The following is a 27,582-nucleotide window of genomic DNA, read 5'->3' as shown; positions in this document are numbered from 1 at the left end:
GCTGGCTGGCCACCGCGAACTGGAGTGTTGGCGGTCCCTCTGCAGGAGCATGCAGCGCACCTCCGTTCTCTTAGCTAGTGAGCCCTGACTGAGCTGAGTTGCTCCCTTTAATACCTAGATTCCAGCTGGAGCATGCCCAGCAGACATGAGGGGGCATGGCCTCCATGGCACACAGAGTGTGGTGAACCCCTGCTGAACCAGTGTGGGTCTGGTACACCCCGTCACAACCCAGGATACCTAAAAGAGCCTAAAGCTCCAGGATGAAGACCATGGTTGAAAACTTCACTCTGGCTCGATAGAATTTAAAGCTCATCTATTCAGGAGACAGAACTTTCTTAGGCGTTGGTCCGGGACTGTGAGATGAACTCCCCCAGGATCTAAGAGTGATCGCAAACCTCACCATCACCTGCTCCCAGTGCAAGATGCACTTCTTCCACTTGCCTTCTCTGACATGAACACAGAGCAGCATGGACATTGCAAAAAATGCCCCCATAACACCCCCAAACAAAACACTGCACTGCACACACAATTCTCCCAATGGGGAGAGGTTGAGAGAGAGAGAGAGAACGAGTCACACGTGACACATGTCGGTCACATCACTTAATGCACGACTGGAAGGCGCTCAGACACTACAGAGATCAGGGAGGGATATGCATCTAGATAGAACAGAATAGAAATCGAATATTAACCAAGATCAGAATCTGCCCACTGAGTGTGAAGATATGAAGACTGTATTAGGACCAGATTTTAGCTATCCTGCTTATGCTTAGTATTTTCCTTCCACAAGCAGTCACCATTGATTTCTATGGGACTACTTGTGAAGTAAGGTGCCACTCAGCGTGAGTAAGGATGGCAGGTCTTGGATGGCAGGACTTTTCACCTGGGAAAATGAAGGGCCCTCCAAAAACTTCTGACCACACCCTGACTAAATAATACCTTCCTAAAAGATACAAAAGATCCACCCTGCTACCAGTGCAAGATTGCTCCCTACTGTCCGTTTTCTAGTGCCTCGTCCATCTAATTGTAAACATCCAAAGTTAAGACCAGCAGAGGGGATGGCTTGGAATCATCCATTGGAGTTCACCACAGAGACCTTGCTGGGTTAGAAGCATTACTGTGGAGATGGAAGCACTTGGAAGAGGAGGCTTGGCCGTACACCAACACCTTTGCAGCATGGCTCCTGTGTGCTTAGAAATCCACTGAAGCCATTACATTACCAAGCTAAAGAGCAGATTTCATCCAGGAGCAAGTTACTGAAGCCCAGAGCAGCACTGCATGCCTTAGTAAGTTACATGGCTACCCAGGGTTTGCCTTACAGCCGTGAGGTTGGGACCATTTGTGGCAGAAAACCCTGCAAGAGGCTGTATCTTGTGCTTCCAAGGCAGATTCTGTAGTGAACTACTGTGATTCTTCTCAACTGGTGACCCCAGTGCTGTGGGTGTTATGACCCACTGTCATTATGAGGCATTGGCTGTGAGCAGACTCCTGTCATCAGAGATAGTCTTAGCTACTTTGTGTAATCTCTGTTTAGCTGCTGAAGAGCAAATCATTGGTAGTGGATCATCTTGTTTTTCAGTTTGCAAACATTGCCAATGGGCATTTGATGAATATTTTTCTTCCCAGAAAGCCTGAAAGCCTGGGAGCAGACTCAGACACGGACTTGGCTCGACTCTGGTAGCCTTCTGCCACAGTGTCTTACCCTGTCTTTGCAACAGATAGTGTTAATGGCCTGTTGAAAACCGTGTCCCAACTCCTGTTTGCTTTTTGAACTCTACTAGACTGGCGAGCGCACAGTTTGTCCATTGTAAGGTCCAAAGATGGATGTCTAATGTGTGATGATTCCAGGGCTCAAGATGCCAGTAAGCTGAGTGTCTGAGGATAGATTGAGTGGCTTCTTCTCATCTTTCCCGTTTCTCCAGGAGTAGAACATAAAACTGCCGAGCAACGACCACTCTAAACTTGGAAGGCGTAACATTCCAAGCATCAATAACCTCTCTCTGCATGTCCCAAAGCCATAAAAAGGAGAGTTCTGTACAGAGATTGCTTTCATTCCATTTATTATATAAAGATATTAAAGGGGGCCAGATGGCTTATGGGGTTGTAATTGGGTGTGGAGCCTTTCAACTCCAGATCAAGTTCAGCATGAGAGCGTCCAGAAGTCGTTACTACCTGAAGGTTCTTGGGAAGACTACGTGGAATGAGTTATTGGTCTCAGACCAATTCCTAATGGATGGGTCTCCTCATCACAATGGACACTGGCTCCCTTGTTGGAAGTATTCTGTGGAGAAGCCAAGGATTGAATGAGCCATGGACAGTGGGGATGGTAAACTAGTGCTAGTACTGCCTGGGGCTTAGTCTTCAGGACTGACAATTTCACATCGATCAACTGCAGTGAAGTCACGCAAAAATTCATTTGAAAAAATATGAGGGCTTGATTTGTTGTCGTCTTGCACCATGTGTAGTCATTTACCCCTGCACCAACAGGGCCAAGTCCTCGGTCCTCACTAAGGTGCCTTACACTTCAACTGACATACTCAACATGAATAAGGATGGCCAAATCTGGCACATAGAGATAGACAGATAGACACGAGACATACAAATTATATAATTGATGGGGCTGGTTCTTCTCATATTTACACCAATTGTATACCAACATAACTCCTGTTTGATGCCCTTGCTGAAGAGAGGAGAACCAGACCCAAAAGTTTTGTAAATATTTGTATGTGTGAAATATAAACAGATGGAGAGGGATGCTTCCGTCAACAATTATATATCACTGCAGCGTTTGGTTTTACTGTCTCATCTGCTTTATGTGACACCGCTGATCAAGAACTCCCAGGTTTGTATGTACTTGCTGGATGCGTTGGATTGCTTTGCTCTGGTTCTCTGTTTATTCAGTGGGATAATGTCTTGGACACTAAGGGGAAAATAAAATGATCACTATGAAGCCAGCCACCAGTAGGATTGTGATTGGTCGTGTCTAATTTTGCCAGTTGCTGAAACAGCTGCACGAACAGCTGGTCTAACTAACCTCTTTGAAAACTGCACCAAGTGCATGGCCTTTGGCATAAATTCTTTTATTTATGGCATTTGCCTCTCTTCCACTTGGCCCATTCATACGCAGCTCTAAGCAGCGACCTGACATTCTCAAGGGTAAATAAGGAAACAGTCATCCGTGACCTAAAAACAAGCAAGGGCCAAATTCCAGCAGCACTGAAGTCAGTGGAGATAGTCTGGATTTACACCCCTGACCCAAGAGCAGCATTTGGCTCAAGCCTGTCTTTGCTGAGTGGAGTCCCAGGATATTAGAGAGATAAGGTAATATCTTTTATTGGGCCAACTTCTGTTTTAGGTTGGTGTAGTTAGGTCGATGCAGTGTCAGTGTAGATGCTGTGTTGACTGTTCTGGCTGTCAGTCCCTGGCACTTGACAGCCAGAGCCCCGCCATCTGGGGCTGACAGTCAGAGCTGGGCAGTGGGGCTCCAGCTCCAGAGTATCAGCCCGGCGGGGCTCCAGCTGTCAGCCCTGGGCGGTGGGGCTCTGGCTGTCAGTGCCCCGCCATGCTCCACACTGACATCCGGGGCATGTGGGTCGCGCACCGCCGACAGAAGGAGCTAGTGTGGACATGCAAAACCAATTTAATTACTGCTGGGGCCGTATATCGACCTAACAAAGTCAACTTAGTTTTGTAGTGTAGACGTGCCGAGTGGTTCAGTTCGGATCCATTGATTCACAAGACTTGCTTCCTTCTTATCTCCATTCACCTACACACAACACCCTTGTCTTTTCTCACCTGGCAGTGGAAGAAGCTGTCAAAGGATCTAGAGATGTTCACAGTTAGTTTAACTATCCTCAGTTGGGATGCTATAGGTACAATGAAAATTATCCCTGACCCAGTGCAAGGGGGAGAGGTCCCTGATATCTATGGGGTCAGGATGGTGTAAAAGCCTCATACCAGCTCTCTCTGATTTCTAACTTGCATAATGGGCCAAATTCAGCCATGGGGCAAATGAATGAAACTCCATTGTCTGCAGTGGAATTGTGCTTGCTTACACCAAGGCTGAAGTTAGCCCGTTATTCAGACTTATCCATAGAGCGCTGATCTTTTCCAGGCACCTCCCTACCAATAATAAATATTAGTGAGTCTAAACCACAAAATCCATCTCTGGATCCAGATTACAGATTGTTGGGAACGCTTGGTTCTGGGGGTTTGGATTGACCCAATATAGAGATAGAGCAGAGCTGTAAAATTTGGATCCGGATCTGGGCTCAGATTCCAAACTCCATTTCCAATCTGGCTTCCCCACAAATCTGGGGGTGAATGGATATGGAATGAGAACTTGGCCTGCTATGATGCTGGTTAAACATGGCTGTCACGAGCAGGAGTCTAGCCTGGTTTCCCTAGTCAACTGGGCAGAGATGTTTTCCCCTGAGAATCATGCTAATCAAACCAGGCTATAATCAATTCCCTTCTTAATCCATAATGCAGTTTTCATAGCATAGTGCTCAAGCCCAAGATCTGACCACGCTCATCAGAAATATGCTAGGACCCTGCTAGTGAAATCTGTTTATACAGTCGCACGGTGGCAACTGTTGTTTGGCACTGTTCACACACTGTAGAAGATCAACACTGTCCCTGCCCCAAAGAGTTTACCATCTCAGTGTGGGCAGGGCCCTACCACGCACACTCATTTGAGCATGTGCTATATAATACAGTGCAACACTGCTTGATTCTGGTCCTGTCCGGTGGCTGGGGACTGGTCATGATTTCTTTCCCTAGTGGACAAAGACTGCAGAGCCTGATCCTTAGGTGGGGTCAATCAGTGAAGCTCCATTGAAGTCAATAGTGTGCTATCAGTTTACACCAGCTGAGGATCTGGCCCAGGGCCGGTGCAAGGATATTTTGCGCCCTAGGCGAAACTTCCACCTTGCGCCCCCCCTCCCTTTCTCCTCCCCCTGGAGCATCGCTTATTATAAACTTTCAAAAATGAATACTGCATAATGGGGCATTGTTCATTAGAATTAATACACGTTCGGCTTGAAAAGTTATTCATTTCATTATTTAGTCTTCATATTTAATGAAAATAAATGAATAATCGGACAGTGTTGACATTGTTGTCGTTTTCGCTTTGCACAACATAGCTGCACACGCGTATTGGCACGCGATAAACATGTACACTCAAGTACTGAACATACCCACACAACGGACACACAGTATCAGCGAAATGACGCAGCAGCACTTGCCAGAGTCTTAGATCTGAAACAACTCAACAAAACTAGTTAACCTCAGTCAACAACCTCCGAAAACGAGTCAGCTTAGCACTATAAACAGCCTGTCAGAACGGGGGACGTCCTTGCCACTTTGTACCCTAGTGAAGCAGTACGCTTGTGCCCGCGACGCAGCGTTGGCGTAGGCTATAGCTGTAATGTACGAGAGAACGACAGGTTAAAATGCAAGTTCAGCGACGTTTCTCTTTTCTTCATTCATTCGTTTTCCAGCAAGAGTGTAAAAAAACATTGGGGGGCACCGCTTTTTGGCACCCCCAAATCTTGGCGCCCTAGGCGGCCGCCTAGTTCGCCTAGTGGTTACACTGGGCCTGATCTGGCCCAAGGACTGTACACTTAGAGACAAAGCTGGGGAAGGGTGCTCCAGTATGACAGTTTCAGATACTTAGCTCTTCTATAGCACTTTTAACCACTAGCTCTCAAAATGCTTCACAAAGGAGGTCAGTATCATTAGCCCCATTTTACAGATGGGGGAACTGAGGCACAGAGTGGCAAGCAACTTGCCCAAGGTCATCCAGCAGGCCAGTGGCAGAGCTGGGAATAGAATGCTGGTCTACTAGGCTATGTAGATTGAAGCTGGAATGGAGTAATTGCAAATTATACAACAGCTGCCCTTATTGCTATAGCAAATTGAGGGCCCTATCAATCCAACCATTTTTAAGAACTTCCCACTGAAATCAAATCGTGAAATCTGCTTAAAAATCAATGGCACAATTTGGTCCCTGGCTACTAAACACTAAGGGTCACTGTACTTGTCCAGACATTGTTAATGCAGATGATGCATCAGGTTGTTTTTTGTGCTTCCTAGGAAGGCCAGATTTACTGCGGCTTGGTGACCTGCCCTGATCTGTTGTGCGCCTCTCCTCTAACTGTGCCAGACTCCTGCTGCCAAGTCTGCCAAGGTAACATGGGAACCAGTCCCTGCTTCTAAGTGAGGTCTGCTGTCAGGTCAGTGGATGGGAATCACAGCCCTGGCCGTTAGCCAGGAGGGGGAATGTTGCACTTATTAAATATGACTTTGAAGATCCATGCTGTAAATTGCACAAATCTCTGCCTCTGGGTCACCAGCAATGGTAAGAGAGTCTGACGCATGCAAAGCCTCTTGGGCCAAATTCTTCTCTGTTCCAGCAGTGCCCCTCCGCTGTATCTTTGTGTGGAGTGTAAGTAGGATCAGTGTCATGGCCTGAATCGTACTCCTTGTTCAACTGGCACTGCTATATTATGTTAGTGACATGAAACCCTCACGGAAGTTCATTTGTCAGGCTCGGGAGAGGCTGCTTTGCTGGTGGAAATCAGACTGGGTATCACTATTATTGTCATCGCTCGGATAAACTGGTGAAAATGCCACAGTGGCATAGTCATTCTCAGGGGATAAAGGCATCCCGGGGTTATTAAGAACCTCAATGGCATTTTATGCTTGATTCTCTAGCTCTAGTGACTTTACTGTCATTCATCTAGATTTACACCAGGGTGAGTGGGAAGACAATCAAGCCCCCTGTTTATATGTAAAATTCAGAGCAGGGAGTCAGACCAGCAGTTTCACATCACACTGTTGCTGTCTACTAAAATGATAAACAGTTAGAGGCCCAAATTTTGCTCTGTTACACCAGGGTAAATCTGGAGTAACTCCACAGAAGTCCGTGGAGCTCCTCCATATTTAGAGCAGTCTAACTGAGAGCTGAAATTGGCAGACGTGTTGCCAGCAGCCACCGGAAATGGTGTGAGACAAACAGGGTTTTAGACAGAGTGCCACCGTCCCCTTTTCATGTGTAATTATTGGGGTTACTCTGTACCCCAAACTCTTAAGGTGCCAGTAGCGTGCCCAGTGTACCACGTCCTGGCGGCAAGCACTGTAGCTGCTTCAGCTAGTCTGTGTAGGCATTAGCCCTGGGGGTCTCCATAACCACTCAGCCACACGGCTCAGGGAAAGGTTTCTGATAGATGGGGCTGGCAGGGAGAAGGCTGTAAATACCCTAGGTGCAGAGGTTTAAAGGTACTGTTCAAAGTGAGCAATAATGGCTCCTGTTTGCGTCCCTGGGGCAGTCCAATTGAGTGAGGGTCAGGGCTTTTCAGGCCTAGTGCTCGGGGAGCCCTCTCCCATCCAGTCTCTATTCAAGCCAATAAGCATTGTGGGTTTCCAAGCCAGGCTCTGTTAGTCTCTCACTGGGGCCCCTTTGCACTGGCTCCATGCCCATCTGCGGCTGCTCCCCCATAAGTCTCACCCAGACCTGTACCCAGCTGTGATGTCTAGCAGTCACAGCCTGTTCCATATGTGAACTGTGGACTCTCTCCAGCTCCCTGCTGCCATGCAGCTCCCACCCCCAGACAGCCAGGCCACTTCCTGCTTCAGGACCTTTCCCGTCCCTGGCCAAGGGTAGGCAAGTGCTATGGGGATGGGGCTAATGGGAACATAGTCCCTTCTTAGCCAGGAGGAAGGGGATGTACAGTGGGGAGGGAGCTGCAGTCCCCTGCTTTGCAGATCCGTCACAAGTGCTTTACTGCACTCCAGTGAGGTTTTGACTAAGGTGACTGTATTTACAGAATCAAAAACCTCTGGGACACTTTAGGGGCAATATTTTCTAAGGTGGTGGAATGCTCGCTATAGCAATACGTTTGGAACCGACTTTCATAGCTAGAAAGAAAAAAACCTACAAAAGTTTGGACTGATGAAATGAAAAAACCAGGACATTTCAGGAGTTCCTGGGATGTGGTGACACAAGGACTGTCCCCAAAACCAGGATATATGGAGACTTTAGTGGACACTAATATGCCATCCCATTGATGCTCACATTGTATCTGTGCCCTGCGGCCTCCTTTAGTGACTAGAGTGTGGTTCTCTTTTTGGGAGTCTCCTACACCAGAAGCCAGGTACTTGCTGAGAGTAATTCCCATCTTAATCTTCTGCGTTTCCTGTTGTAACTTTGTGTTTTACAGACGGTTCCTATGAGAAGTCAATGGAAGAGGAGCCCCTGCAGTTAAACAGAGGTGTTGTACGTGATGTTTACATTTTAAGAATCCAAGTGTCCCTTCTAAAATAAACCACATCGCCAATTCATGGAAATCCATGTTTCTGCAACACTTGCCCTTTAAGCTGTTCTTCTACCAAAACCCAAACCAAACCCCCAACAGTAACAACAACATTCACCCCAGGCAGAGACTTTATCCCAAAAAGGGAGACGTGTCAGAGACTCCATGAAATCCACTAGAGACTCCATGATGCTATTTATTTTACATGGAAGTTGCTCGGATACTGTGGAGATGGGTGGCAGGATACAATCCTGGAACCAACAGTGACCTTCACTCATCAGAAATGTCTGGAAGCCCTTTCTGAATGCAAAGGAGCATAGAGATGATGGCCCAGCTTTAGCTCTGCTCACCACTCCAGACCAATGGTCCATCTAGCTCTGTATCCTGTCTTCTGACCGTGGCCAGTGCCAGATGCTTTAGAGGGAATGAACAGAACAGGGCAATTATCAAGTGATCCATCCTCTTATCGTCCACTCCCAACTGTTGGCTGTCAAAGGTTTAGGCTGTCAAAGGTTTAGGGACACCCAGAGCATGGGGTTGTGTCCCTGCCCATCTTGGCTATCAATGGACCTATCCTCCAGTAACTTATCGAATTCTTTTTTTAACCCAGTTATACTTTCAATGTAACGTGGGAGCGGAGAGGTGTCAGTAGTTGCACACTTGGTTACTGGTTGGGCTGGGAATAGAAGCCAGGTCTCCTGACTCCCAGTTCAGTGCCTTACTCACTTTAAAGCGCTGCTGGCCACTGGCATAGTCACCGTAGCTTTGAGCAGGTTTAAACGATATGGTGGTTTAAATGCCAGAGGCAGTCGGAGCCTTGTCTACCTTGGTGCTGCCCCTGTTTTGAGTGGCACCAGGGTTAGCTGCAGAAAACAGCCAGGGGCAAACACAATCTAGTTCCCGGGCAGTGGCAGCAATTGCTTTTGCTCAGAATACTGGTGTCTCCCCTTTCCCTCGTACACACGTAGCCCATTCCTCAGCAGCATGGCAGCCAGAGCCTGAGCAGGATGGGAGCATGTTTTCCTGCTGCCTCGCTGGCTAGTCTTTGTAGCCACACTACTAGGGAGGAAAAAGTGAGCTCCTGGCTCCTTTAGGTTGATTCATGACTACGTTTCGAGTTGGATGACCAATGCCAGGTTTGCGGCATTCGGTCACTTATAGCTTCTTGTCCTTACTCTTTCCAAAGCCCTGTGGATGAAATGCCAGGACCACACCTCTCCAATCTATAAAACTCCAGAAATAGCCACAAGGAAATCCTTTGTGCTATGTGTCTTGTCCCATTTTTCTCTGGAATTCCAAAGCCAGGAGCAAGGTATTCCCAGGCAGTGCAGGATTACCAGTCTTGAGAGAACATTGACTTTTCTGCTGGCCTACGGCCTATATTGACCTCGGGGCTGGGTGTGTGTGTGTGTGTTCTGGGATAAACATGGAATATGACCCATTGTCTAGGTTTAGAAGCCAAGAGTAGCTTTGCTAATGTCAGACATGGTATTTGACTTGACACGTCCTGTGGGAGTGGGACTGAGTGGCAGGAATCGAGGAAGGGTAGCAAATTTCAACTCTACCATTATTGAGAGTGTTACGGTCGCACTTAGAGGCCCCACCGAAGATCAGGGCCTTATTGTCCTGGGCGCTGCACACACATAGTAAGAGAGAGTCCCTGTGCCAGAAAGCCTGCAATCAAAACAGATAAGACAGAAGGGGAAACAGAGGCACAGAGAAGTGAAATGATTTGCCCATGGCCACCCAGTGGCAGAGCCAGGAATAGCACCCAGGTCCCCTGATTTCTATCCATCTCAATGCACTTTCCACTAGACTCTTTAGAGGCTAAGCATTTCCCCTTCACAGCCAATGTGCGCGTGACTTGGAGCTAACGTTTCCCATAAAGCGCCGCAGACAGAGCAGCCGAACTGCCTGGTACTCAATAGTATCCTTGTTTCTGGCCTTTCACAGAGACATTCTCAAGACCAGTGCTTGGGGGATCTGGTGAGCAAGAGATTGCTTGGCGAGACTGCTTCCACTGTGATCAGTTCCTCGCTGGAGTTCATTCCCAGGGGCTTCAAGCCAAAAGGAGGCGGAGGTGGCACCACCGTCAAATTCATCTTGAAAGAAAAGCACAAGAAAGGTGACGGGCTGTTCGTTCCTGGGGGCGAGGTTTCTGTGTGTTCCCTGGGAAGAGGGCATGTGACCTCAGCTGGTTTCCGGAGCGCAGCAGAATCCAGTTAATTGGCAGCCACATAAATGGCAGACTGGGTGGTGTGGGGTGGGGGTGTCACGTCTGCCCAGGACAAGTCAGATTAAATGCCATGCCTGGGGTGGTGAGCCCATCACATCTCTCTTAAGGGGTCAGCTCATTACTGGTGGCCAGCTTGTGCCTCCCAGATGCATCTTCCATTCAGGGAACTACCTCTTTCCAGGCAAAAGGAGAGTTTCGGGGGAGGGTTAGCTTCTGTGGCCTCCTGGGACAGGGATCCTTTCAGTGGGGAGGAACCGGTATGGGGCACAAGGTCCCTCCACAGTCTCCCTGGAAAACCTGCAGAAACATTTACACAGCCTGGGCTGGGACTGTAGTAACTTTTCTGTGGAACTGCCCCTCGCATTAGTGGCAGAAGTGGGCTAGTTCCTGTCAGCACAGCCCTGCTTGGGCATCCTTCTCCAGGGGAATCTCTGGGGATACTAGAAAGTGGGGTGAGGGAGTGAGACAACCCTTGTGGCCTCCTGGAACTGTGTGGGAAAACACGGGTAACTTGGTGGTGTTTTCCTTCTCCAGCTCCCTCCTGGGTATTTGTCTCTAGGAGGGGACATTCTGGCCCTTGGATGGGAGACCGCCAAGGAAGAGTCAGAGTCCACAGCAACTTGTGTGGCAATTCAGTAGGTGGCGCTCTTCCCTCGGAGTAGTGCTGAACAGATGCATGTTATTAAGGAGCCCAGCATTCTTCTTTCAGATACAATCCTGACAACTCATGCTCATTAAAGATCTCAATGCACTTTTGGGAGGAGTAAGGCTATTAGCCCTACTGTCCTGGCCAAATTCCAGCTCTTGTAGCTACATTCTGCTGCTTAAATCCCCCTTGCAGTTTCAATGGGCTCTCATTTTCATACTCACCTTCTGTCCTGAAGTATTCTGTGGTATTGCTGCTGCCGTGTTGTGCCCCAGAGGGGGATGCATTGCAGTGGTGGGTGTTGCAATCCCTTTGACATAGTTTGCCTGTTAGTTTGGTAGTTTTGCAAAGTGCTTTGAGATCCATTAGGACGAAAGGCACCGTACAGAGGTACAATATGATTATTATTATTTATTGTTACCCTTCTCTCTTTCTCTTCAGCTTGCGTTTACAATGGGAAGACCTACTCCCATGGAGAAGTGTGGCATCCTGTCTTCCGACTGTATGGAGTCCTACCATGCATCCTCTGTACCTGCACGGATGGGATCCAGGACTGCCAGAAGGTTACATGTCCCAAGGAATATCCTTGTGAATATCCTGAGAAAGTAGAAGGGAAATGTTGTAAAGTATGTCCAGGTATGTGGGAGAACAGATAGACTACCCTCCCCAGCATTTGCTGCTCTCTCCTGGTGTTTTGACTTCATTTATTACTGGCTTCTCTTTCCTTTGGCTAGTTTTAATGCCCCGATCCTACCTATGCACTCGCCGAACTTTAAACAAGAGTAATCATGTGACTTCAGTGGAATAAGCACACGTATGTGTTAACAAAATTAGGGCCTTACTACGTACATGAACACATGGACTTTTGTGTCTCCTAATTGGCTTCTGGTCTTTTTGTGAAAGCTTTCTGGCTTGAATCATAGGGATTAGAGATGAAAAAGAACTGAGGCCACCTGATCCGCCCCCCCCCTTCGAATGAAGGAGAGTTTCCTAAGTTATGTCCCTCTGTACTTCATTTAGCTTTAGAAGTTTAAGCAAGGGAACTTCTCCCACTTCTGTAGGAGTCTACTTGGAACCAAGGAGCAGGAGTCGCTGAGTGAAGTTGTATGCACTGTGTTCTACAGGAAGTCAGATTGGATGATCACAGTGGTCCCTTCGGACCTTGAAATCTATGAATCTCACCGCTAGGAGCTTTTCCCCAGTGTATGTTTACCGCAACTTAAATACTTTGCCGCAGCCTAAGTGATTCCTCCGAGGCCCTTCCTTTACTCGTAGGCTGTTATCACATCCCTCCCACTTTATCACTGGTTAGCCATGTCACATGATTTTGGCATTGACTTCGGTGAGGAGAGGTTGGGAGCTAGGGTTCCTGGGTTCTAGTCCCAGCTCCGCCACTGATTCATTGTGTTGTCTGGGGGCAAGTCACATAATTATTCTGTGCCCTAGGCGCTCCCATTTGTAAAACCTCGCTGTGCCTCAAAGGACTGGTTGGGAGGCTTGCTTATTTGTTGGGCAAAAGCTCTGAACGGCTCAACAGGGGTGCAATTTGCTATCACTGGAATCAGTGCAGTACAGATGGTGATGCTATGCCTCCTCTATTGGGCCATCTTGGTGAGACATGCACTGACTTTAATGGGGGTTTTGCCTGCTTTAGGACTATGGAGGCCAGTGTTGGCAATGGTGGTGGAGGAGGGCAGGCTGGGTACACCCCTGTTAGCATCATGCTAAATCCAGACAGCTAGCTGAATGCTTATGGTATGGTCATTGCAAAACACCCCTCTGCTTTTCCCTCTCTCTCAGGATGCCGATGTCATTTACATCAGTGTAAATCAGGAGGAACTCCACTGCCATGGAGGGAGATACACCAGTGTAGGACTGGTGTGAGAGCAGAATCAGACCCCATAGTCTCACTCCTAAAATAAACTCCCTGTGTTTATTTATAACCAGACTTTCTCTGGAGTAGTGTGAAAAGCTTACCAGCCAAAAGGGCGAGAGAACAAGGCTAAATTCAGCGGTGGGAGGGAGCTCCTCTGAGTTCCAGGAACCTCAACCAAATGCAACAAACTGGCTTCCAAATATGAAAGCAAATTATTAATTACTGCAGAAGCCAAAAATTGACGATGCACGTTCGCTTGGGAGTGTTAAAAATTGCCCAAGGTTGTAAATATCCCTCCAGCCACCACCCTCCCAACTGACAAGGCAGACCAAATTCAGAGGTGACGTGTAAGGGAGAGTGGGTGACACCTCAGTAGGTGGGTGTGAGTGAATATAAAGGGGGCTGATTCTGATCTCACTTATACCTGGGGCCTGATCTTGGAGCTACACTGATACGCACCAGCCAAAGGTCTAGCCCCTGCTTTACTTTGGGGCCATCCCATTGGTTTAATTGAAATTATTCCTGATTGGCTGGGGAAAGTGAGCTCACAAACCGGTCCAATGAGTCTGAACTAGTGTAAATGACCTGCCAGTGGGCCAGAAGAGAGGGGTGCAGCTGGAAAAGTCCCTACCAGGCAGGTGTCGGGAGGTGCCAATTCAGAGTAGCTATGCCCAGGCTAGATTCCCCTCTCAGATACAACTATTTAAATCAGGAGTCACCCCACTAAAGTCAATGGAGTTACCCATGTAAAGCCAGTGTAAGAAGCCCAGGGGAGGATCTACGTTAATATACATCTTCTGACACCTTCCTCTCATTCACTGCTCAGGACAGGAAGATTTGCTTTGTTTTTCTGGAGCCCATGCCCAAAAAGCATGAGTTGCCCCAATAACAACACTGTACAGAGCACTTGTCTTCTAGAGTCTCAATGCCCGTCTCCCTTCCCTGGCAGGGAGGGCCAGCAGATGATCTGCAGATGGGGACTGATCAATCCCACGTGGTAGGCCAATGTGTTACATACACCGCCAAATGAAAGGGCCAGAGCCCCAACTAGTGTAGACCAACATAGCTTTGCTGGCTTCAACGGAGCTGTGCAGATCTACAGCAGCTGAGGATCTGACCCAAAGATTGGTAAATCATCCCCCAAATTCAAGAGTGTTCAGATCCAGGGATTGGGTTTGAGCCCTACTTTATCCCCGCTGAAGTCAATGAGGGTAGGTCGATGCAGCATTTTAGAGCAAGCCTCCCAGCTTGGGTTGACAGACTTGGGCGAGTGGGGCTTGGGCTCATGCGCTAAAAACAGCGGTGTAGACAAACTGTGTAGACAGCACTTGGAAGTTGCAGCTCAGGCTCTGAAGCACCCCCCACCCCCCCACCCCCGGATATACCCTAAGAGACCCTCATGGGTAGGGAGAGCAAATCAAGTTGAGCTCCACCGACAGGATCTGAGATAAGAATTTTGCTCCTTTTTGTTTTGGGCAAGTTTTCAGTTTGCTGCTATTTGACCCCTACCACTTTCTGTGTATAACACAGAGGCTGTGAATTGGAAAAATAATGGTTTTTAACAATCCACATGGCAAATAACAGAGAACTTAAAAAAAATCTACCTTCACCATTGCTAACGCTAGGGTACGTCACTATCTCAGCATTCAATAGCAATACGGTCATGGTCTCCGTCCACTTACAGAAAACTCAATGGTCTCCTTTTAAAACTCATTATAATATTCGGTGCTCCTTATTTTCAGATAAGTGCCTTAAGACTCAATTATACTACAGTCAAAGGTGTGATTGGAGCTTGGGTAGGCATACCCATGCTAGTTTTGCTCTAGCTAGCGTGGCTAAAATTAGCAGTGAAGACACAGGCATGGATCCTGGCATGGACTAGGCATGCGAGGACATGCTCAGGGTTCTGGGTGGGCTCGGACAGCCCACACTGAAGCCTGTGGTGTTGCGTCTTCACGGCAATCGGTACACATGCTAACTAGATCAAAGCTAGCTCAGATATGTCTACCTGAGCTGTAATCACACCTCTGATTGCAGTGTGGACTTGCTCTGAGTCCTGGTCTACCTTCTTTGCGCCACTCTTATTGGCTACAGAGCTGCGAAACAACTAATGCTGACTTTGTTTGTGCCTAGATGCCAAAGTCAAGCCGACTGATGAAATAAATACCCCCAGATGTGCCCAGAATCTGAACAGGGTATCAGTCTACATGTTTGTGCCACCCGGTTCCGAGAGCCCACAGGAAAACCTGAGAAAAATTGCAGTCGAGAAAGACTCTTCTGAAGAGGTGGAAATTTACAGCTGGAAACTGGTAAAAGGTGAATCTGGTGAATGAAACCAGCAAAGAATTTTTAAGGGTTATTTGAAGGGTCATTGGCTATACCTGTTTAGTCTCCTCTCTAGCTTTGGCAGGAGAATCATGTTTTTGGCTTCTTTCAGCAATGCTCCTACCTAGGTAATCTCAGTCTGCTGATTTGGAGACATCTCCATGGTTAACATTGATTGTAGGTAGATGTGTCTAGTAACCCCATTGTAAGACAGACCTGATGCACAGTAGTTGAGTAAACCAGTCTGGATAAAATCTGACCCTCCTTCAACCACTGCCCTTGAATTCACACCAAACCCAAGGTGAACTCTTTCTGACATTCAGAAGAGTTCCATTCATTCCTTTTCATTTTTGCCTGATCTGTGTCCTCTCCATCTTCCACCCCAAACTGAAAGAGCAAAGATTGCAATACTGCAATAAAACTCTTCTCATGGCATACTGACTCAACAGGAAACAGCAAACACTGGAAATCAACATCACACAACATGTCCAGTTCTCCAGGCTTGATGGATTTGGATCCAAACTTTTGAATACTGATCTGACCCAAAACTCTCAATTTTTGAGGTTGAAGTATAGCTAATAAGCAGTAAAATGAGAGGAGACCTCAGATTAAACACTATACATATAGTATGGTACCATGCAGTTTCCTCAGCTGGTGTAAGTCAGTGTCACTCCACTGACTTCAAATGATCTACACCAATTTACAATAGAAGGGGACTCAAAGTCCCCTTTTCAGTCCTACATCCTATGTTCCTATTGACACTGGATCTGTTAGCCACTATCCACTGCCCATTGTAATTCAGATTCTTGATTTAATAGATGATTGCTCTGTGGGTCACCCATAATAAACTGGAGCGGGCTAGAAGGCTCTGGGTGCTTGAAAATAGAGGGTATTATTATATCAGAAGATCTCCATTTCAGTTGTTCCTTATGGTTCACTAAGCCCATATTCTATCCATACCCATAAACGCCTTCTTTCTTTCACTGGCCAGGTTCTTCTTCCTCAGGTGACCTCTATAATATATAATATAATATGAAGGCTGTACCTATCTAGATTTTAATAAGGACACCCATTGCCATGGTATCTGAGCTCCTTCACTGGAGTATCCATCCTTCCTAGGCCTGGCTCTGTCTCCAGCCAGGGCTGCTGAGATTCACAGGCACTGAAGGACTGTCACAGTCTGAGACATTGACTCAGGATATCGGGCCAAGTTCATTAGCAGACACTGGCTGCTCATCATTGGTTGGCAGGGGTCATTACCAAAACAGTGCATGGTGTGGTCTTCCCACCTACCAAGGCCAAATGCTTAATGCCTCCAGGGAGCTTCCAGCCCTGCCAGCCAAGACAGGGAAAGCCCTCATCCAAGAGCCCAGCTCTGCTCTTTTGCTTGGCAGCACAGAGTGTTGCTGCTGGGAGACTGTGTGAGCACAGTCACGTATGGATTCCACCACGGCACTGTATTTCACTCGAGTAACAGAAGAAGACTTGTGGGTGGAGGGAGGCTGGGAGCAGACCATTGGAGTTCATCCACCTCGCTATTGTGTGTGACCTATAGTATTTCTCACCCCTAAGCGGCATTATCTGTTCCTGCTTTGGTACAGGCTGTGTCTACACATCACTTCAATGATAATAGTACAGGGCCTGATTCTGGGCCTGTGGAAATCAGTGCAAACTTTGCCATTGATTTCAGAGGGCGCAAGAGGACACTCTTCATGTGTTTCATTTGAGGATCTCAAAGCACTCTGTAAATATAGAATCATAGAACTGTGGGGCTGGAAGGGAACTCCAGAGGTCATCTAGTCCAGCCCCCGGTGCTGAGGATTAAGTACACCTAGACCTAACATCATCTTAATTTAGTAAGCGTGGCAACACCCTTGTGAAGCAGGCAAGTGCTGTTATTTCCTAAGGCATTATAAAGCACTGGCGTTGCTTTTTAAATCTGTTTCTATGCACTGGGGTGGGGCTTAGAGCTGGGGGCAGAGAGCAGGAAGAAGTGGGCTTTGAGGAGACCTTCTCTTAGCCCCCTGCCGCCATTGCTGTCACTCTGTAGCCGGACTCCTGGGGAGCAGATAGATGAGCTGAGCCCCGTAGTCACGTCACAGGGTGGCACGCACATACTGACTTTTTCTGTCCCTGTCTCTTTTTATTCAGGCTGTTGATAAGACAGTTTTATGGAGCATTTTAGCAGATTTCTCTCTCTCTCTCTCTCTCTCTCTCTCTTTCCCCCCCCTCCCCGGAATTACTGGGTGAGGTTCTCTGGCCTTTATGCAGGCCAGATTAGATGATCAAAATGGTACATTTTGGCTTTAAAAATCTATGATTCTGTGAAAAGTAGCAATTCTCACTGTCTCAGAGAAAAAGACACATGTAGCTTGTTGGCCAGGCCGGTGTCAGCTGCCATTCGCTCGCTCTCTCTCTCTGTCTCTCACGCATGTATGCTGCTGTCAGGACTGTGTGGCACTCTCTATAGACACACGCTTGGGGCTGTGTCAGTTCACACACAGACACGCACATGGTTTTCTCACATGGCTAGGACTGTTGCCTTTGCCCATTAGGAAAGGTGAATGAAGGAGAAAAGCAGCAGCAGCAAGGATCCCCTCAGGAAGCTGAGCTCCTTAAGAGGACAGGACATCTGTCTCTCTCCACCTATCTGCTAACCCCGCTGGATCCTCTTAGCCCCTCAGACAGAAGACTTCTTCTCTGTGAAGCCCCTCTGGGTCCTACTGAAATGGATGCTCCAGTGTGATCCATAATCTACTCTGATCTTTTATAGCTGAGGAAGTTCAATGTTTTCTAGTCATCTAACTAAGGTACTTACATGGCCCCCATCACCAGAGTATCCGAGCATCTTCAAACTCCCAACTGTGAGGTAGGGCAGGGCTGTTATCCCCATTCTCCAGATGGGGACCTGAGGCCCAGAGTGGCTAGGTGACTTGCCCAGGGTCATATGGGATGTTTGTGTCAGAAGAGGAATCAAACACAGGTGTCCCACAGCCCAGGCGAGCACCCTATTCACTGGACAATACTTCATCAAGTCACTAATTAAGCCTCTAAGCACTCCGGTGAGGGAAGTATATCCATTTTACAGAGAACACACTGAGGCTGCCCGAAGCCACAGATCAGCTCAGAGGCAGAGCCAGAGCCAGAAATGGAGCCCAAGAGTCAGGGCTAAGGCCGGGTGACTTTTTATTTTGGCTAATAGTAAACTCACCAGAAAATGCATTTCTCTGGGCGCTGAAACTATTTGTGAATTTAGGTCAAATTCGGCAAGTCGCTTCGACTGAAAAAAACTGAAAACAAGAATTTTGGAACTGTCCAAAACGGTGATCTGAAATGACATTTTTAAAATGTTTCATTCGACCAGAAGGAAATGTTTTCAGGTTTTTTATTTCATTGAGAAGAATTGAAAAAAAACCCCAAGACCTCAATTTGGATTTGAAATTAACCGGTTTTTTCTTCGATTTTTCAATTTGGCCACTAAATCGAAAAATCAAACATGATTCCCTCAGTTCTAGTCATGCCTTTGAGTCTTCTGTTTCAACCACTAGCTGACACTTCCTCTCACATCCAGACCAGTGGACACAGAGGTTGCCCTTGGCCGAAGAGAGGCTAAGTGAGAGGGTGAAGAAGGATGTTCCAGGCATACCTGGCACGTTTGTCAGTACTTCACTACTTAAGATGAACGTTATAATACCTAATCCATCTTAAAGGTCATTTCCATTGCTAAATACATGTTCTGGTTTTCTTGAATTAAACAATTGACTCAAACGCCCCCGCTCGCAGTCTGACTCTGGCACAAAAGAAGCATAACTCTATGTAGAAATATTTTTATATTTCCTAGTCAAGCTACATTGCTAAACTGGGGGATTAAAAGAAGTGTTGGCTGCTGAATGCCTAGAAAAATGAAATATGGATCAGCACCAGCCAATGCCATGGACACGGGAACGAGGGGCTCTGAAAAGAGGGGTGCGGAGATGAGGCTGGAGGTGTTTGTCAGGAGGGCCATGAGAGAGAGGGTCCTGTTGTCATATTGTTATTGTCTGTGTTATGGTAGTAGCTAGAGGCCCCAGCTGAGATCAGGCGCTAGGTGCTGTACAGCACAATGGGGCCTGGGCCTTGGCCTTGGCTGGGGTCTCCAAGTGCTACTGTTATTAGTTATTCCTATTATTACAGAGATATTTTGAAATCATGATAACTCAATGCAAGGGTTTTTGTACCTTCCTCTGAAGTATCTGGTGTTGCGATTCTCGGAGACAGGACTAGATAATGGGGTGCGAGGCGTTACAGAAGGATCTCTCCAAACCGGGTGACTGGGCAACAAAGTGGCAGATGAAAGGCAATGTTGATACGTGCAAAGTTAGGCACATTGGAACAAGTAATGCCAACTCTACGTACACAACGATGGGTTCTAAACCAGCTGTTACCATCCCAGAAAGAGATCTTGGAGTCACTGTAGATAGTTCTCTAAAAACTTCTGCTCAGTGCGCAGCAGCAGTCGAAAAGGCGAACAGACTGTTAGGGACTACTGGAAAAGGGATAGATAATGAACCAGTAAATACTGTAATGCCGCGATATAAATCCATGGTGCGCCCACATCTTGAATACTGCTGCAGTTCTGGTCGCCCCATCTCAAAAAGGAGATAGTGGAACTGGAAAAGGTTCAGAGAAGGGCAAGAGAGATGATCAGGAGTATGGAACGGCTTCCATATGAGGAGAGACTAAAAAGATTAGGGGTGTTCGGCTTAGACAAGAGAGGACTAAGGGGGGGATCTGATAGAGGTCGATAAAATCAAGACTGGTGTGGAAAAAGTCAATAGGAAAGGTTTATTTACTTTTTCCCACAATACAAAAACCAGGGACCACTTGATGAAATTAATAGGCTGCAGGTTTAATACAAACAAGAGGAAGTACTTTTTCATACAATGCACAACTAACCTGTGGAACTCATTGCCATGGGATGTTGTGAAGGCCAAACGTATACCTGGGTTCAAAAAAGAACTGGATAAGTTCATGGGGACAATGGCTGCTAGCCAAGATGGTCAGATGTGCAACCCCATGGTTGCGGTAACCCTAAATCTCTGACTACCAGAAGTCAGGGGTAGAAGACAGCAGTAGATCTTTCCATAACTGCTCTGTTCTGTACATTCCCCTTGAAGCTCTGGTAAAGGCCACTGTTGGAGACAGAATACTGGGCGAGATGGACCATGGTCTGACCCCGTATGGCAACTCTTGGCTTTTTATTAGATGGACCACAGGTCTGATCCAGTCTGGTGCTTCCACTGTTCCTATGCTTTTACCTTTCTAATTAGCTAACGAAAGAGAAGTTTTTTTTCCTTGGTGGTGGTGGGGTTGTTCTGTTTTAAAATGGAGCTAAGATCGAACTAGCTGTAAAATGTTCATGCCGATCATCTCTGTCCCCAGGAATATTTCATCTGATACAGGTCAAGAAGATCAGGAAAGAGGAGTTCAACCTAGAAGCGCAGAACTTTAGGCTGGTCACCAGAACAAATGAAGGTACAAATAAAGGGCAAATCTTTACTTCTGTAACCTCCTGGCAAGAGCAGACTGGGTTCATTAGCCATCCCATAAAGACCTTTTGTACCCCCCTGAGCAAAGAGGGGGAATGAAATGTGGTGCAAGCAACCTGACTTGTCTACACTTAACAAGGGGCACAGACTAAGTGTCTTTAAACGTGCCCAGTCTGCTCTGTTACCAGTCACACTTTCACTTTATGACGTTTGGAAAGACCAGCCAAATTCCTTAAAGTGGACACGCGATTACGCAACCCAAAGGTCACATCTCTCCAAAGTCCGTAAAACTGTTTGATTTTTATATCTAATCCATCTGGCATTACCGGAAAAAGTGATGCAATGGCTTTGAAAAAAATCTCCCCAAAATATTGAAACCCTCCTTCGTGTTCCTGGAAGTGTGTAAATGTTGTAATAACCTGGCATCACCAGGCCACATACTGACAGAGAGTGGTTGTGGCAGGCTTGAGCTGCATAGTCATTCACCGCTTGGCCCATGCCAAGACTGATCGTCTGATAGCTGCTCAGCAGCCTGTGTAACATGAAAGTGAGGGTCTCAGCTCAGTGGAGCCATGGCAGAGAATCATAGAAACATAGGGCTGGAAGGGACGTGAGTCCAGCCAGGAGTGGAGGGAGCTTCCTAAAAGTGGCCACTGGCGCCCGAACCATGGCCCTGCCCCCTAAGGCTCTGCCCTCACACCACCCCTTCCCCCCAAGACCCCACCCCCTGCTTTCTCCTCTCTGGCCCCCTGTCGCTCGCCCTTACGGCCAGTGAAAAGTGGTGGGGCCGTGGCCCCCTGGTCCCCCCTGTTCCAGCACCTTGCTTTGTGGCAGGACCTAGTAAACCTAGACAGTCCCTGACAGCTGTTTGTCCAACTGTAGCGAGGCGCAGCTGGGCCCCTCTAGCTTCTGCCCCGCTGCCCTCACAAACCAGTCAGGGACGCCTCGGGTTGATGCAATCGCCAGTGTATTTTATTTATATCTATTTCCCACCACCACCTTATACAGGATTTTACAGCCAGGGTTCACAAGCAGCAGACCAGAGCCACCAGTCCCTCTCAGCCTCTGCCTCCCTCCCTCCCAGCCTTTATAACCCCAGCTACTTAGGCTGGCAGGCGTTTCTAGTTGCCAAGCAGGCAGGGCTATTCAGCCAGTCCCGATCCATTCCCCTTGATTGGGGCTGGTGTGGCAGGGGGCTGATTAAGCACTTTGTGCCCAGCACCCTGTCACACCAACCTGTTCTTAAAAACCTCCAGACTTCAGAGGGTTTTGAAGCAGGGTTGTGTGGGATTACTTGCCATGTGTTTGGTGGATAACTAGAGGACTTTAGTCTCTGAGGCCATCAGTCCATGTTTCCCTCCTGGTCATTTCATGTATCCAGGTAGAGTTCCCCTAGGCAGCGTTGACCGACTCCATGAACTCCATTGCAGAGCAGTGGTGCTGTCGGGAGAGCTCGTTTTAAACCTTTGACCCTTGCTCCTGTCCCTGATTTTTATTCTTTGTCTGCTGTGCGCGCTTAAATCCTGGGTTATCTGGCCCGTCCCTCACCTGAGGAGACAGGGTCTTTTGTTGCTCTGGTGAGCTCTGCTCACAGTCTCTGGATTTAAATAGACTGGCACCTTTTGTGAGCACTCACATTCTTGAGTCATGCATAATGCACCATTGTTTAAAGTCATGCACAGTGGAGATTTCAAGAACAAAAATTAATTGGGCTGCAAAATGTCCAAGGCAGACATGCCTAAAATAACTGTTTAAAATTCCTTTTGTTCATCCTTATTTCGCCCACACAAGGATTAACACCATGTCATTGTAATCCTGTTTTTCCCGATGAAGCTTCCGATGACCTAAACACCCTGCTCTCTGCAATTTCACAAGTGCACTGCTTCGAAAGGGACTGTGGTGTGAAAAAATAGCAATGTTGTGAAATAACCAATTACAGTTACCGAGGTTTCTAGGAAAGCCTTGGCCAGCAATTGTCCAGTGACAGGAGACTAATTCAGCTAGAAAATATTCCTCCCGGAGATGACAGCATTAGGGATACACAATCCTTCCTGGGATTAAAGGTGCTGAGATCAGCTACTGGGAGAATAAGGAAGGGTTCAAAGTACTGTATAGAATATTGGAATCAGAAACTTACTAGCAATACAAAAGACAGCTTCCCCAGCATCTTCCGTGGCTGATTTTCAGTTGGGTGTACAACAATTATTGTGATATTTAACAGTAAAATAAATCTGAACCAATATACAACAGCACTTATTTGTTATAGTGTGTCCCCTAGCCATCTGAAATATATATAAGGCCCCTTTACCATAGCCTCCGAGCACCTCACAATTTGTAATGTATTTATTCCCTTAGCACACTTGTGAGGTACGGATGTTTTATTATCCCCATTTTACAGATGAAGAAGTAAGGCACACAGAGACTAAATGACTCACCCTAGATTATACCGAAAGTCTATGGCAGTACTGGAAGTTGAACCCAGCGATTTCGGATGCTGGGCTACTGTCCTACCCACTGGACCATCCTTACTCTCTGACTCAGCTGACACTCTGTATGAGTTTAATGACAACAAGAGCTGGGCAAATACTTAAAAATATTTTCCACTTGAATATTTAATCTAAGGTCCTTCCCAGCCCTTTGTACAGCCGCATGCCAAGGTTTTACTAGCAAGAGTGTTTGCAGAAAAGGAATTTTAAATTTGTAATCCAGAAATCTAGAAGAAAAGGAATTACACTTAGCCAATAAGAGGCCAGGGAAAAAACCCATCACAGGGGGGTTATGACCAATCACAACAAGGTTGTGGTTTGTGACCAATCACAACGAGGTAACAGAATGTGAATTTCAGATTTCCAATGATGAGCTGGAGAATTAACAAATTTCACCCCCAAAATGTGTTGAATCGGTTTTAATAATGAATACATCTGAGAAAACTGTGATACTTTCTTGGATGCTCCATGAACACAAAAAGAAGTGCAATTCTTCCAAAACCCACACAATACGAACGATTAGTACTTAACTAATACGATTAATACTTAACACTTCTATCACTTACCATATTGAAAGTGCTGTACGAAGGTAAAGGGCCAGATCTTGAGCTGGTGTAAACTGCCTTCACCAGCTGAGGATCTGGCCCTAACTAATTAAACTGCCCAGTACTTTTTGGAGGTAGATGAGGATTATTTAATCCCCGTTTCACAGATTGAGAAACCTTGTAAATTGGGCGATTTGCCAGAGATTACACCAGAAATCTTGGGCAGATTGAAACCACATCTCCTGACACCCACACGCTATTTTGAGTAGTTGTATTATAGTAGTGCATAGAGGCCCCCACTGACATCATGGCTCCATTATACATGCATAGTAAGAGACAGTCCCTGCCCCTAAGAGTTTATAGTCTAGATAGTCAAACCAGAACTAAGAGGGAGAGGAGAAAGAGGCACTGACATGTGAACTGACTTGACCAAGGTCACACAGCAAATCAGTGGCAGAGCCAAGAATAGCATTCAAGTCTTCTGAGTTCCAAAACAGTGCCCTAGCGCCACACTGCCTCAAATCTGCCCTTCCTCCCAAGGATCATGGAATAGGTTGGAGGAAGGTGGAAGGTTTTAAATTGGAATGACCGGGAGCCGCTGGAGTATGGGTATGGGTATGGGGGGGATGTGATTGTTTCATATTGTGGGTGTATTTCTGGGCAGCAGCTTGCTATATATGCTTGATTCTAGAGAGTGGGGATCTAGGGGGCCCAGAGTGGGAGGAATCTGTGCATAGCAGTTTATTTCCATGACAATCATGCATCGCCTCCATCGCTATTCAGGTTGAAAACAGGAAGAAAACGGTAACGACATAAGGACCCCTGGGGTGCTGGTTTTCTCTCGATCTCCTTCCTTATCTAACCCCAACACTAACCCTAATCCTAAACCTTTCACTGTAGCTTTTGGGCAGGGGGGCTAAGGTCTTTTTCTATTTTGGGTTTGCGGTTCCAACTGAAAATCATAATGGAAAACTGATGTGGAAAGCCCCAAAATCACCCCAGCAGGGATGGTTTCAGCATCTCCCCCCTGCGTTTGAAATCCCCATGCTCTGTGGAATCCCAAGATGGAGTCAGGGTTGATGGGGCACTACGCTAATGCGAATAAATAAAAACTAATGATAATGTAAGTTCACTATTGGCAGGTCTCTCTGGTGAGATCTTACAGACGTAAACATCCTCAGTGTAGCATGGATTGTAAAGACCCCAGAGCACAGATTAGGAGTTTAGCTCTCATCTTCCTTAGCCACCTTTCTCCCAACATAGTTTTCTGAATGCTACCCTCTGCCCTGTGGACGGCTGAGTTTCAGAGGTGATGTGATCCATGGAGATATTTGTCTTTACTCAGACACCACTCCCATTGTGCCTGAGCACAAACTGCAGGATCAAGTCCATAACTTCATTGATTTTAAGGCCAGCAGGGATCACTCTGATCACCCTAGTCTGACCTCCTGCTCAAAACAGGCAACAGAATTTCACTCTGAAGCGGAAGGAACTATTCTTCTATAACCGAATCCTTTGCAAAGTCCTCTCCTTTAGGACCTTTCAGGATGGAAGGTGCGACATTAATGATCTCATTGTTTCGTTGCTAGGGCCCTACCAAATTCACAGTCCATTTTGGTCAATTTCACGATCATAGGATTTAAAAAATAATAAATTTCATGATTTCAGCTATTTAAATCTGAAATTTCATGGTGTTGTAATTGTAGGGGTCCTGACCCAAAAAGGAGTTGGGGGGGGGGGGGTCAAAAGATTATTGTAGGGGGGTTGCGGCACTGCTACCCTTACTTCTGCGCTGCTGTTGGCGGATCGCTGCTGTCAGAGCTGGACTCCCGCCCAACAGCTGCTGCTCTCCAGCCACCCCGCTCTGAAGGCAGAGCAGAAGTAAGGGTGGCAATACCACAATCCCCCCAAAATAAACCTTGTGACCCCCCTGCAACTCCCTTTTGGGTCAGGACCCCCAATTTGAGAAACTCTGGCCTCCCCCATGAAATCTGTATAGTATAGGGTAAAAGACTAGATTTCATGGGGAGGACATGAGACTTCACAGTCTGTGATGCGTTTTTCATGGCTGTGAATTTGGTAGGGCCCTATTCATTGTACTCCCCCATCTGTCTCTTGTCTTATACTTAGATTGTAAGTATAAGATAATACTCTCTTTTTGTTCTGGGTTTGTACAGCACCTAGCACATGGGGTCCTGGTCCATATCTAGGGATCCTGGTGCCATGATAATACAAATAATAATTATTTATTAGTATTACATTCCCAATAGGGCAAGTTTCAGAGAGTCATCTGTAGTGAATATCCATCTGTCTTCTCTTCTCATATAGGTCACTGGAACAACTTCAGAGCCCAAACATCAGGGCTTAAGATGACAGAGAGTCCAGAGAAAGAAACAAAGAACTTGTAAAAAAAAACACAAACAAATATATATATATGAAAAAGTTGCATTATTAAATAAACTCGCACAGCAATAAAAGGAAAAAAAGATGGATGTAAACTAAAAACTCAAGCAATCAAACCAACGACGACAACAGATCTGAGTCTGAAACACGGCTACAACCATGGATGTGACACCCTTTGGAATGTTCCCAGAGATGGGTTGGGGGACTCAACCCCTTGTCTCCTGCTCGTCAACGATTTCAGGTGTGCCAAAAAAGGAGGAGAAGACAGGAGTGGTGCGCTGTGAAGAGAGAAAATACGGGCTCTGGTTCCCACCTGTTTTGTATCTCTAGCCAGTATCATGGGCTACCAGTGAAAAAGTACAGGAGTCTTATTCCTTCTACCGTTATCATCTTAAAGGAGACCTGCAAAGAGACAAAATCGCCTTTGTTTCCTTTTTAAGCACCGTTGTGATGTACAAAGCATTTGTTTTGTTTAAAATACAAACCAGCTATATTACTTTAGAAATATCAGCTCTTGAATCTGTTTTAGCTGGAAGACTCCTTGGAGGACTGGAGAACTAGTGATGTTATAAACCCATCATGGCAAATTTCCCAGGGATGTAGCCTCTTTGCAGACTGGCCTAGGCCCTAATTCAGCCAGGAGTTCAAGTACAAAACGTTAATCCCGTGAGTAGTCCCACTTCCTTCAGTGGAACTATTCATGTTCTTAAAGTTAGGTGACATGCTTAGGGTCCTGGCTGAATCAGGGTCCTAAACAGGGACAACAGAGAGGGAAGAGGATTTTTAGTTCAATTGTTTACAGAGCTTTATATTTCCTTTGATTTACTTACCACCTATTTCACTCAAACTCCTGACAAAGAGGAAGGAGGGAAAACCCTCCTTGTGAAGGATTCAAACATCCTTCACCCTCTGTCTTCAACTGAGAGACAAAGAAGCTCCCGCTCCAGTTCTCTCGTCCTCGAAGGAGACCTCCAGCGACAAAATAGAGACGACAAGAGTTGACAGTCCTGATGTTTCTAAGGTGGGAAAGGGGCTTATTTTTCTGGAAAACACTACGGGTGGAAGTGGCTAGGCCTCCTTTCTGCACCACATAGAAAAAAATGCAGAACCCCCAACAGATTATTTTTTCTCTTTGCAGGCCACGTACATTTACTTTTCAAGGCCATATGGTGATGGGCAGCTCCAGGCTCTAAAAATTAAAACCCATTCATTACTGTGCTTAGAA

At 46.7% G+C, this 27,582-nt stretch overlaps 1 protein-coding gene across 1 annotated transcript in view; it reads left to right on the top strand.

Annotated features, from left to right (window-relative positions):
- The window catches only part of CHRDL2 (chordin like 2), a 60,768-nt gene extending 34,159 nt beyond the window's left edge, over positions 1-26,609 (top strand). The window contains exons 5-11 of the mRNA XM_074942889.1: positions 6,094-6,187; positions 8,220-8,275; positions 10,266-10,437; positions 11,636-11,830; positions 15,204-15,386; positions 20,817-20,909; positions 26,283-26,609. Of these exons, the coding sequence (XP_074798990.1) occupies positions 6,094-6,187; positions 8,220-8,275; positions 10,266-10,437; positions 11,636-11,830; positions 15,204-15,386; positions 20,817-20,909; positions 26,283-26,362 (873 nt within the window). The 3' untranslated portion in view covers positions 26,363-26,609. The remainder of the gene's footprint in view (positions 1-6,093; positions 6,188-8,219; positions 8,276-10,265; positions 10,438-11,635; positions 11,831-15,203; positions 15,387-20,816; positions 20,910-26,282) is intronic.
- Positions 26,610-27,582: the final 973 nt, after the last annotated feature.

Source organism: Natator depressus, chromosome 1, assembly GCF_965152275.1.
Source record: "Natator depressus isolate rNatDep1 chromosome 1, rNatDep2.hap1, whole genome shotgun sequence".
In the NCBI taxonomy this organism is placed as follows: Eukaryota; Metazoa; Chordata; order Testudines; family Cheloniidae; genus Natator; species Natator depressus.
This window is presented reverse-complemented; position numbering and strand designations above follow the sequence as displayed.